Raw genomic sequence first — 12,500 nt, 5'->3', positions numbered from 1 at the left:
GGTCACAATCAGATCAGCCATGATCTCAGTGAATGGCAGAACAAGCCCGATGGTCCGAACGGCCTGCTCCTAATTCTTATGTTCTTTTAAGCCATGCTTCATTGAGCAGTGCAACCGCAACTCATCATCGCCACGTTGTAGAACTGGTGCTTTTAACGCAGGTGAGTACACCTCTCTCCTGTATAAAGTGCCTCTTCACCATCAGTCCCAACACACACCCATAAGACCAGAAAATATAGGAGCAGAATTAGGCCACTCGGCCCATCGAGTCTGCTCCACCATTTAATCATGGCTGATATTTTTCTCATCCCCATTCTCCTGCCTTCTCCCCATAACCCCTGACCCCCTTATTAATCAAGACCCTATCTATCTCTGTCTTAAAGACACTCAATGACCCGGCCTCCACAGCTTTCTGTGGCAAAGAGTTCCACAGATTCACCACTCTCTCTGGCTGAAGAAATTCCTCCTCATCTCTGTTTTAAAGGATCGTCCCTTTGGCCTGAGGTTCTAGGTTTTCCCATTAGTGGAAATGTCCTCTCCACGTCCACTCTATCCAGGCCACACAATATCCTGTAAGTTTCAATAAGATCCCCCCCCGCTTCATCCTTCTAAACTCCAATGAGTACAGACCCAGAGTCCTCAGCCATCCCTCATACAACAAGCTCTTCATTCCAGGGATTATTCTTGTGAACCTCCTCTGGACCCTTTTCCAAGGCCAGCACATCCTTCCTTAGATACAGGGCCACAAAACTACTCACAATACCCCAAATGGGGTCTGATCAGGGCCTTATACAGAAGTAAACACCCCAGCCCACCCCAAAAGAATCCCTGTTACTAATGCTCATGTTTTGCCATCTTGGTCGGCACTGGAACTGCTTTGTTTTGTGGTGTTTTTACTCATCCTTATCTTTAGCTTCCAACTCTTATCTCTCTGATCACGCTCCCCAAACACCGCTGCAAACTTTCTCGAATCAAGTAATATTCAAGGGCCAGTCCCGCTCAGTCGATCGGCCATTTACTGTTTGTAAAATGATTCCAGAGGGGAATCAAGGAAGTTTAATCTGATCTGTTTGCCTTTAAAAAGGTCTGAGTTAGTGAACGTGTAGACAAGCAAAACTTCAGAAAATCCCCTGCTTGCTGCAGAGATTTCAGTATGAAATTCCCTTTTTGAGATCGAAAAATCTTTCGGTATTCACAAATAACATTGCTTTCTCATAGCTATAGCTGAATCATAGAATTCCAACAGTGCGGAAGGAAACCATTCGGCCCATCGAGTCCCCACCGACAACAATCCCACCCAGGCCCTATCCCCTTAGCCCCCACTTATTTACCCTGCTAATCCCTCTAACCTACACATCTCAGGACACTAAAGGGACAATTTAGCATGGCCAACCTAATCTGCACATCTTTGGAGTGTGGGAGGAGACTGGAGCACCCGGAGGAAACCCACGCAGACACAGGGAGAATGTGCAGACTCCACACAGACAGTGACCCAAGCCGGGAATCGAACCCGGGTCCCTGAAGCTCTGAGGCAGTAGCGCTAAACACTGCACCACCATGCTGCCCAGTGAAGTGGAGAGGCTTTTTTACTGATGCACCATTCAAAGCACTCTTTCTGGTTGTATCACAGCTTGGTACGGCTCCTGCTCTGCCCAAGACTGCAACAAACTACAAAAGGGTTGTGAACGAAGCCCAGTCCATCACTCAAACCAGCGTCCCATCCATTGACTCCGTCTACACTTCCCGCGGCCTTGTAAAAGCCAATATAGTCAAAGGCCCAGCGCACCCGGACATTCTCTCTTCTGCCTTCTTCCGTCAAGAAAAAGATACAAAAGTGGGCAGCACGGTGGCGCAGTGGTTAGCACTGCTGCCTCACAGCACCAGGAACCCAGATCTGATTCCCGGCTCGGGTCACTGTGAAGAATTTGCACATTCTCCCCGTGTCTGTGTGGGTTTCCTCCGGGTACTCCGGTTTCCTCCCACAGTCCGAAAGACGTGCCTACTAGGGTGCACTGGCCGTGCTAAATTCTCCCTCAGTGTACCTGAACAGGCGCCGGTGTGTGAGGGCTAGGGGATTTTCACAGTAACTTCATTGCAATGTTAATGTAAGCCAACTTGTGACGATAATAAATAAGCTACAAAACTTAATCTCCCTTTGTCCCCTCCACCACATGCCCTTGAGAGCTGCAAGAATTGAAGGACGGGACAGACATGGAACCAGCAGATACTGATAGAAATACTCAGGATGTCACACTCACTGGCGGGTGAGGTTTAAGATGGTGTGTCAACTCCGTAACTTACAAAACAGGTCTCACAACACCAAGTCAAAGTCCAACAGATTTATTTAGAATCACGGGCTTGCACTTGTGTCTTCCCCTATGTATCCCGCGTTTGTGAAACCCACCTCGCCACTTACCTGATGAAGGAGCAGTGCTCCGAAAGCTCGTGATTCCAAATAAACCTGTTGGACTTTCAGCTGGTGTTGTGAGACTTCTTATTGTACACTGTAAGGATTCTATGATTCTAAGTAAGCTTACATTAAAAGTTAAAGTTTATTAGTCACGCGTTAGGCTTACATTAACACTGCAATTAAGCTACTGTGAAATTCCTCGAGTCGCCACAGTCCAGTGCCTGTTCGGGTCAATGCACCCTAACCAGCACATCTTTCAGAACGTGGGAGGTAACCGGCGCACCAGGAGGAAACCCATGCAGACACGGGAAGAATGTGCAGTCTCTGCACAGTGATCTGGGGCGGGAATCGAACCGGGGTCCCTAGTGCTGTAAGGCAACAGTGCTAACCACAGTGCCACCAACCCACATTAACACTGCAATGAAGTTACTGTGAAGATCCCCTAGTCACCACACTCCGGCGCCTGTTCGGGCACGCTGAGGGAGAATTTAGCACGGCCAAAGCACCCTAGCCAGCACATCTTTCGGTCAGTGGGAAGAAACCCACGCAGAGACGGGGAGAACGTGCAGACTCCGCAAAGACAGTGACCTGAGGAGGGAATCAAGCCGGGGTCCACGGCGCTGTGAGGCAGACTGCAGGGGGGGGAAATGGGAGAACCTGGAGAAAACACCAGCGCCCACCCCAATCCAACACCGGCATCTCCACATCATTACACAAGAGGTGCAGTGAAGATGTCTGGGAGTGTAACAAGGCAGTTAAGGGAGGAGGGGGCTGGGGGAAGAGAGAGAGAGAGACTGACTTTGGTTTCACAGTTGTGAAAAGCACACACACCAGCGAAATACACAGGGAGAAGCCACATGCAGAATGAAACCTGAGCAAGCCGCTTTGCAGTCCTCGAGGAGGAAGTCTGTGAACGGTAGGCCAGTTTCCTTTTCGTTTTTGGGAGCAGAGCATACTTTGTGGTCACGTCTCGGAATATGATATAATATCTTTGATAAAAGGTCACCGGGCTGAAACACTAACTCTTCCTCTTTCCTGCTCGGTTCACTGGAGCACTTCCGGCTCCTTCAAATTTCACCACAATTATCCAACGTTCAACGGATTTGCCCTCGGGCCTGTTCAGTCACTGCGACGATGCCTGGAATTAGAATTCTGGCCCATCCAGTCTGTACCAACCACAATCCCACCCAGGCCCTACTGCCGTAACCCCACCCATTTACCCCGCTAATCCCCCCGACACTAGGGTCAATTTAACGTCAGTCCATCTAACCTGCACATCTTTGGACTGTGGGAGGAACCCGAAGGAAACCCATGCAGACACGGGTAGAATGTCCAAACTCCTCACAGACAGACAGCGACCCAAGGACAGAACTGAACCTGGGTCCCTGATGCTGTGAGGGAGCAGTGCTAACTGTGCCAGTGATGTGCAGGTTAGGTAGATTGGCCGTGCTAAATTGCCCCTTAGTGTCAGAGGGACTAGCTAGGGTAAATGCATGGGGTTGTGGGGATAGGGGCTGGGTGGGATTGTGGTTGGTGCTCTCTCGATGGGCTGAATGGCCTACTTCTGCACTGATGGGATTCTATGAATAGGGGTGCGATCTCACCAACCATTCACGCTACGCTGCTGTTGCCAGTGAGGATTTGGCACTCAGCCAACTCAGCGTTCAGTGCAGCGGGACTGGAAAATCCTGGTGTGAATGACCCAAAAATTCTGCCCCACAAATCTGTCCATCCCAGGCTTGAACTGCAATGATGGAGCACGTATAATCCTCTGGGCTGGAGAATTCCAAAGATTCACAACCCATCGAGTGAAGTTATTTCTCCTTATCCCGACCCCAAATGATTGGAGCCCTTATCCTGAGACTGTGTCCCCATGCTTCCATGTAGTTAATATTAGCTAGGAAGCCTTCTGTTTGGCCTTGCAATTGGGGGTGGAGGGTGAAGGGGAAGGAGAGGGGCAAGAGAGAAACGCGGTGAGATTCGGGCTCACAGCCGCTACACACTAACCCTGTGGCTTACGAATGCAGTGTCTATTCGAGGTGGTTTTCACTTTACGACAGTGCGACACCATCAGGTTTGCCGATGACACCACCGTAGTGGTGTCGGATCTCAAACAATGAGTACAGGAACAAGATAGAGAATCTGGTGAACTGGTGCGGCGATAATAATCTCTCCCTCAACATCAACAGAACAAAGGAGATTGTCATCGACTTCAGGAAGCGTAGTGGAGAACATGCCCCTGTCTACATCAATGGGGACGAAGGAGAAAGGGTCGAGAGCTTCAAGTTTTTAGGTGTCCAGATCACCAACAACCTGTCCTGGTCCCCCCTCATGCTGACACTATTGTTAAGAAAGCCCACCAATGTCTCTACCTCCTCAGATGACTAAGGAAATTTGGCATGTCTGCTACGACTCTCACCAACTTTGCAGACACACCATAGAAAGCATTCTTTCTGGTTGTATCACAGCTTGGTATGGCTCCTGCTCTGCCCAAGACTGCAAAACACAACAAAAGGTCACGAAAGTAGCCCAATCCATCACACAAACCAGCCTCCCATCCATTTAGTCTGTCTACACTTCCCACTGCTTCAGCAAACCAGCCAGCATAATTAAGGACCCCACGCACCCCAGACATTCTCTCTTCTACCTTCTTCCATCGGGAGAAAAGATACAAAAGTCTGAGGTCATGTACCAACCGACTCGAGAACAGCTTCTTCCCTGCTGCTGTCAGACTTGGTGTCCAGATCACCAGCAACCTGTCCTGGTCCCCCCATGCCGACACTATAGTTAAGAAAGCCCACCAACGCCTCTACTTTCTCAGAAGACGAAGGAAATTTGTTATGTCAGCTATGATCCTCACTAACTTTTACAGAAGCACCGTAGAAAGCATTCTTTCTGGTTGTATCACAGCTTGGTATGGGCTCCTCCTCTGAACAAGACCACAAGGAACTACAAAAGGTTGTAAATGTAGCCCAGTCCATCATGCAAACCAGCCTCCCACCCAATGACTCCCTCTACACTTCCTGCTGCCTCGGAAAAGCGACCATCATAAATAAGAACCCCACACACCCAACATTCTCTCTTCCATCGGGAAAAAGATACAAAAATCTGAGGTCATGTACCAGCCGACTCAAGAACAGCTTCTTCCCTGCTGCTGTCAGACTTTTGAATGGACCTACCTCGCATTAAGTTGATCTTTCTCTACACTCTGGCTATGACTCTAACACTACATTCTGCACTCTCCCTCCTTTCCTTCTCTATGAACGGGATGCTTTGTCTGTATAGCACACAAGAAACAATACTCTCCACTGTATAGTAATACATGTGACAATAAATCAAATCAAAATTTGCATAGAGGAACCCTGACCAAAGCAAAGCAGTTTGATGTTTATTTATTAGTATCACAAGTCAGCTTACATTAACAGTGCAATCAAGTTACTGTGAAAATCCCCTAGTCGCTACACTCCGGTGCCTGTTGAGGTACACTGAGGGAGAATTTAGTACGGCTAATGCACCCCAGCCAGCACGTCTTTCGGACTGTGGGAGGAAACCGGAGCACCCAGAGGAAACCCACACAGACACGGGGAGAACGGCAGACTCTGCACAGACAGCGACCCAAGCCAGGAATCGAACCCAGGTCTCTGGCGCTGTGAGGCAGTAGTGCTAAACACTGTGCCACCGTGAGATACATAGAACATTACAGTGCAGTACAGGCCCTTCGGCCCTCGATGTTGCGCCGACCAGTGGAACCAATCTAATGATCCTCTAACCTAAACTATTCCAATGTTATCCATATGTCTATCCACTGACCATTTGAACGCCCTTAACGCCCATACAGGGATGTATAAACAAAGAAATACATTTCCATATCAGTCTTGGTCTTTTTGCATTATACAAATGTTCAGCTTGCAAGTTTAAACTCCAGGTGGGTGTGAATCCAAGTCCTACTCAGGAAGAGGTGTTGGGATGGAGGGGAAAGAGGGCAGGAAACTCAAGAGCCTCCCTTTCATAATCGGCCGCATCGTCATAAACTTTCCTGAATCAGCTCCTGGGAGGAGCAGTCCTCTCTTTTGTGTTGACAGCAGTTATGAAGGCACCAGTCCGGCTCGGCAGGACTGGGAGAAGCAATGAAGCTGGTCTTTGAGGTATTGGACCTCCCCGCATACACAGCGGAAAGCAATAGACAGGCTGTTGAAGAACCTGCTTGCCATACTGAGCACTTGTAGTTAATCCACGCCTGACTTTGAGGGTCTGGGACTGTTTATACGTACATTGTGGGGGCTTAACAGAGACAACTAAACTCAACCAATCCCCTTCTGTTCTCAGAGGCTAGCGCGCGCGCACACGCAAACACACACACAGACACACACACACAGACACACACACACACACAGACACACACACACACAGACACACACACACACAGACACACACACACAGACACACCCCTCAATGCAGAGCTTGTAATGCCATAAACACATAAACAACAAAAACAAGTGTGGAACAGTCAACTAAACGCTGGTTTAAACTCATCCAACACATTCATGGAATTATACATTTTAAAAGCACAAACAGGCCATTTGGCCCAATGGGTCTGTGCACAGCACGATGCCCCTCCTAACCCGAAGACGCCTCCTCCTTTCATTCCATTCTATTTATCCAGCTCCCCTGTAAACACAGCTGCTCCACGTGACAGACGCAACTCGAAAAGGGGCTGTTTGGAGATTGGCCATTTGATCAGACAATGCATCATCCTGATCCTTCCCTCTGCAATTCAGATTCCCCTGCCCCCCCCACTCCTAATTGTGGCTACCTGGGTTGCCAGGACAATGCGCTCCTTTCTTTCCGCCTCTCTGGACTCATGTCGAGAACCTGAACTTTCGCGAGGCAGTCATGCCCCCACCTAACCCCTGAGCAACCTCCGTCATCATCTCCAATTCACTCAATAATATCCTGACACAATGGCTGCCCTGGATAACCTCGCTCCTAAGGACTGCCACAATGGTGCAGCCTGGTAAGAAATTAAATAGGTACTTTCCGGGAGACTGTGCCAAGCTAAGCTTAGTCAGGAGCGCAACAGGATTGCCACAGTACCCTGAGAAATATCTGTTTATCCCCGTCTCCTCGGAAAGTTGGCCAGTTGAGGATCTAGCCTTGACGCTCTCAACATTTCGGTAAGCTGTCGACTAGTAAAGTTTATTTATTAGCCACAAGTCGGCTTACATTAACACCGCAGTGAAGTTACTGTGAAAATCCCCCAGTCACCACACTGTTCGGGTAACACGGAGGGATAATATAGCATGGTCAATGCACCCTAACCAGCACATCTTTCAGACTGCGGGAGGAAACCGGGGTTGGGGGGGGCATTCACACACAGGGAGAACGTGCAAACTCCACATGGACAGTGACCCAAGCTGGGAATCGAACCCAAGTCCCTGGCGCTGTGAGGCAGCTGTGCTAACCACTGTGCCACCATGCCACTTGTATTTAAACTGTTGCTTTTTCAGCCTAAATGCCAGCAGTGGCTGTGTCCCAGTGGCTGACTGTAGCAAGAAAATCACTGCTTCTTCCATCTGCAGCCCCTTACCCAACCTCTCAAGGGTCTGAGAAGGAACCTGTTGCATAAGACTAAGATTTGGAGCAGAATTCAGCCATTCAGCCCATCGAGTCTGCTCCACCATTCAATCATGGCTGATAAGTTTCTCAACACCATTCTCCCTCCTTCTCCCCACCCCTCTCCCTCCCCCAGGAACCTTTGATCCCCTTACCAATCAAGAACCTATCTAACTTGGTTTTAAATACACTCAATGGCCCGGCCTCCTCTGTGACAATGAAGTCCACAGATTCACCACCCCCTGGCTGAAGAAATTCCTCCTCATCTCAGTTCTAAAGGGTTGTCCCTTTACCCTGAGGCTGTGCCCTCGGATCCCAGTCTCTCCCACTAATGGAAACATCTTCCCCATGTCCATTCTATCCAGGCCTTTCAGTATTCTATAAAAGAACAAAGAACAGTGCAGGAACAGGCCCTTTGGCCCTCCAAACCTGCATCAATCACATTGTCATATCTCGACCAACTGCCTGTATCCCTCTATTCCCCGTCTGTTCATGTGTCTATCCAGATAAGTCTTAAATGCCGCTAATGTATCGGTCTCGACCACCTCACTTGGCAGTGCATTCCAGGCCCCCATCTCTCTCTGTGTAAAAAACATTCCCCGCACCATCTCTACTGAACCTTTCCCCTCTTATCTTGAACTTGCAGCCCCTTGTAATTGTTATTTCTGACCTGGGAAAAAGCTTCCAACTTTTCACCCTATCTATACCCCTCATAATTTTATAAATTTCTATCTGGTTGCCCCTCAGCCTCCGTCTTTCCAGGGAAAGCAATCCCAGTTTATTCAATCTCTCCTCATTGCTAATACCCTCCATACCAGGCAACATCCTGTTCTCTTTCTGTACTCCCCCCCAAAGCCTTCACCATCCTTCCAGTAGTGTGATGACCAGAATTGGACGCAAGTTCCAAATGTGGCCTAATCAATGTCTTATATAACTGCAACATAATTTGCCAAGTTTCAATGAGATCCTGCCCTCATCCTTCTAAACTCCATTCCATCACCACTTGGGCATCAAACATCCCAAGTGATGCCAATCCGGGTGGGTAAGAACCACACTGCAATACGCAACTTCTAATAAATAAACTCTTGTGGGAATCCCAAATTGGATTCAGTTTGGGTTGGTTTTTTTTTTGGAGCAAAGCAAGGAGACGGGTTGAGGGCTCACTCTGTCCACTCTGAGACTCGAGAAAAGATTTTGTTTCAAAATGTAATCACCGCAGACAGGAGAATGGAAGCAAAGAACCAAGAGGAACTTTCTTAGAAAGCGAGGCTGGGGAGAGGCACCTGCGGATGTGTGTGTGCGTGCGTGAGTGAGGGGATGTTGTGAAAGGGGCGGTGTTGTGAAGGAGGTTGTGGGGGGGAGGGGTTTGGGAATTTCACAGGTACCTTTCAATCTCCCAATTCCACAGCGAGTTGGGAAAAGCGGTAGCCTATTGGGAACATGTTTTCCTGTTGTGGCCAATTCCAATCGCATTTAATTGTTAACTGCATTGCTGTGGCTCTGGAGTCACAGGTAGGCCAGACCAGGCAAGGACGGCAGACTTCTCCCCCGAAAGGTCCAGTTGCTTCTTTCAGACTTGTTTTTAATTAACTGTATTTAAATTCCCCAAACTGCCATGATGGGATTTGAAATCACACATGGATCAGGAGGCTAATACCCTCCAAGCCAGGCAACATCCTAGTACTCTTTGTAATCTCTCCAAAGCCTCCACATCCTTCTGGTAGTGCGGTCACCAGAATTGGACATAGTATTCCAGATGTGGCCTAACCAACGTCTTATATAACTGCAACATAATTTGCCAAGTTTCAATGAGATCCCTCCCTCATCCTTCTACACTCCATTTCATCAGCACTTAGGCATCAAACATCCCAAATGATGCCAATCCGGGTGGGACGGTGGGTAAGTCCCACACTAATATGCAACTTCTATTTATATTGTGGTTTTAACTTGATAAAGCAGCCCAAGGCACTTCACTGGATTGGAGCCACAAAGGGAGCGACACTGCGTTCCCCCCCACCCCACATGCCGACACTATAGTTAAGAAAGCCCCACCAACACCTCTACTTTCTCAGAAGATTAAGGAAGTTTGCCACGTCAGCTACAACGCTCACCAACTTCTGCAGATGCACCATAGAAAGCATTCTTTCTGGATGTATCACAGCTTGGTATGGGCTCCTACTCTGCCCAAGACCACAAGGAACTACGAAAGGTCGTGAATGTAGCCCAATGCATCACACAAACCAGCCTCCCATCCACCGACTCTGTCTACACTTCCCGCTGCCTCAGCAAAGCAGCCAGAATAATTAAGGACCCCACACACCCAGGACATTCTCTCTTCCACCTTCTTTCTTTGGGAAAATGATACAAAAATCTGAGGTCACGTACCAACCGATTCAAGAACAGCCTCTTCCTTGCTGCCGTCAGACTTTTGACTGGATCCATCTTGCATTAAGTTGATCTTTCTCTACACCCTCGCTGTGACTGTAACACTACATTTTGCACTCTCTCCTTTCCTTCTCTATGAATGGTACGCTTTGTCTGTAATAGCGCGCGGGAAATAATACTTTTCACTGTATGTTAATACATGTGACAATAATAAACCAAATGCTGGACGGAATTCCAGGGCTAGGGGCCCAGGCAGCTGATGGGACAGTTTCTCACAGCGGAGCGAATTTAATTTTCTAATTTGATTAGACGCTGAACGATTTATGCTCCTAATCACTCGCCACGACTGCTGCCTGCTAATCACCCGAATCCTCTCCACATGACCCAAAGCACAACCACGTCCATTCACGAGCAAAGGGAATTCGGAGACGCTCGCTTCTCAAAACCCACAATTAATCTGTTTGAGGCACCCGGTTATTACTGCAAAAGAAAAGCATTTCATTCAGCTGAGAAGTCAGCAGATCACGTTAATTCAGTTACAGTCCCGACAGGCTGTGAGGCTGTATCTGCTAACCTGGTTAATCCCCTCCTCCCCCACCCTCCCTCCCTCAGATTGATTTCACGCACATTCACAAATACCTCCCGGTTCCCCCCCCCACCCCCATTTTCATCCCCCTCACAAGCAGCGATTTCCTCAGTCCAATGCACAGGGGAAGATTCAAAACATCAACAGAAATGCGCTAAATGCGCATCAGCTTTGGCTCAAAGCTGTATCTTTGTGGGTGGCACAGTGGTTAGCACTGCTGCCTCACAGGGACCCGGGTTCGATTCCCGGTTTGGGTCACTGTCTGTGTGGAGTCTGCACGTCCTCCCCATGTCTGTGTGGGTTCGCCACCCCCCCACCGCAATCCAAAGCTGTGCAGGTTTAGGTGGATTGGCCGTATTAAATTTAAAGTAAAAGTTTATTTATTAGTGTCACAAGTCGGCTTATATTAACACTGCTGTGAAGCTACTGTGAAAATCCCCAAGTCAGCACGCTCCGGCGCCTGTTCGGGTACACTGAGGCAGATTTTAGCATGGCCAATTCACCTAACCTGCACTCTTTGGACTGTGGGAGGAAACTGGAGTACCCGGAGGAGTCCGTGCAGACTCCACACCGACAGTGACCCAAGCTGGGAATCAAACCCAGGTCGTTGGAGCTGTGAGGCAGCAGTGCTAACCAGTGTGCCACCATACCGCCCTTAGTGTCACAGGTTTCCCCTTAGTCTCAGAGGGACTAGCTAGGGTAAATGCATGGGGTTATGGGGATAGGGCCTGGGTGAGATTGCAGTCGGTGCAGACCCAATGGGCTAAATGGCCTCCTTCTGAACTGTAGGATGCTATGATTAATTTTAAAAGATGAATCTGAACCGTTTTCTCACTGACAAGTCTTTTAGACTGTGGGAGGAAACCTGAGCACCCGGAAGAAACCCGCGTAGACATGGGGAGAACATGCAAACTCCACACAGTGACCCGAGCCGGGAATCGAACCCGGGTCCCTGGCACTGTGAGGCAGCAGTGTTAACCCACTGTGCCACCGTGCCATGGCACATTGGCAAGGACATGGAGGGAGTTTGTGTGAGTTTACCTGTTAGGGAATACAGAGTCAACAGAAGCAGACAGGGTAGTAATAAGTAGCACAGAATAGGGTATGGTTGTGGAGTATTTCTAATCAGTTGATCTATTTGATCAGCGAACTTTGCATCTTCCATTATCCACACAGATCTTTATTGTGCTGCAACTGCCGGGAGGACAACAAAAACAAGAATCTTTTTTATGATGGAAAGATGAAAGAGTATCTCAAGTTGTTGGGCAAAGCTTCGCCAATCACAAATGTGGCGTGAAAGACCATTTGCCTGTCTTTTGTGCAAGAACAAGACACAAGTCTGTAACAAAGGTACTGAAAATAAAGATAATGCTCTCTCCAATTTCATTCAATCCCTACAGTGCAGGAGGCCATTCAGCCCCTCGAGCCTGCACCAACAACAATCCCACCCCGGGCCAAGTCCCCGTAACCCCCTGTGTTTATCCCGCTAGACACTAAGGGGCAATT

General features: G+C 48.7%; 1 protein-coding gene across 3 annotated transcripts in view; it reads right to left on the bottom strand.

The window, feature by feature from the left end:
- LOC145361077 (cdc42-interacting protein 4 homolog) overlaps nt 1-12,500 on the bottom strand; it is a 127,381-nt gene that overhangs the window by 69,656 nt on the left and 45,225 nt on the right. The window contains exon 1 of one of the 3 annotated variants that reach the window (XM_080216656.1): nt 10,409-10,654. The exons of 1 other annotated variant lie outside the window; for it this stretch is intronic. In XM_080216656.1, the coding sequence (XP_080072782.1) occupies nt 10,409-10,465 (57 nt within the window). In that variant the 5' untranslated portion in view covers nt 10,466-10,654. Of the gene's footprint in view, nt 1-10,408; nt 10,655-12,500 lie in introns of those variants that run through there. One more of the 3 variants, XM_080216654.1, reaches the window with a different exon arrangement.

This window comes from Carcharhinus amblyrhynchos, chromosome 33 (assembly GCF_965287045.1).
Source record: "Carcharhinus amblyrhynchos chromosome 33, sCarAmb.v2.hapA, whole genome shotgun sequence".
NCBI lineage: Eukaryota > Metazoa > Chordata > Chondrichthyes > Carcharhiniformes > Carcharhinidae > Carcharhinus > Carcharhinus amblyrhynchos.
Note: the sequence above shows the minus strand (reverse complement) of the source record. Positions and strands in the feature narration are given on the sequence as shown.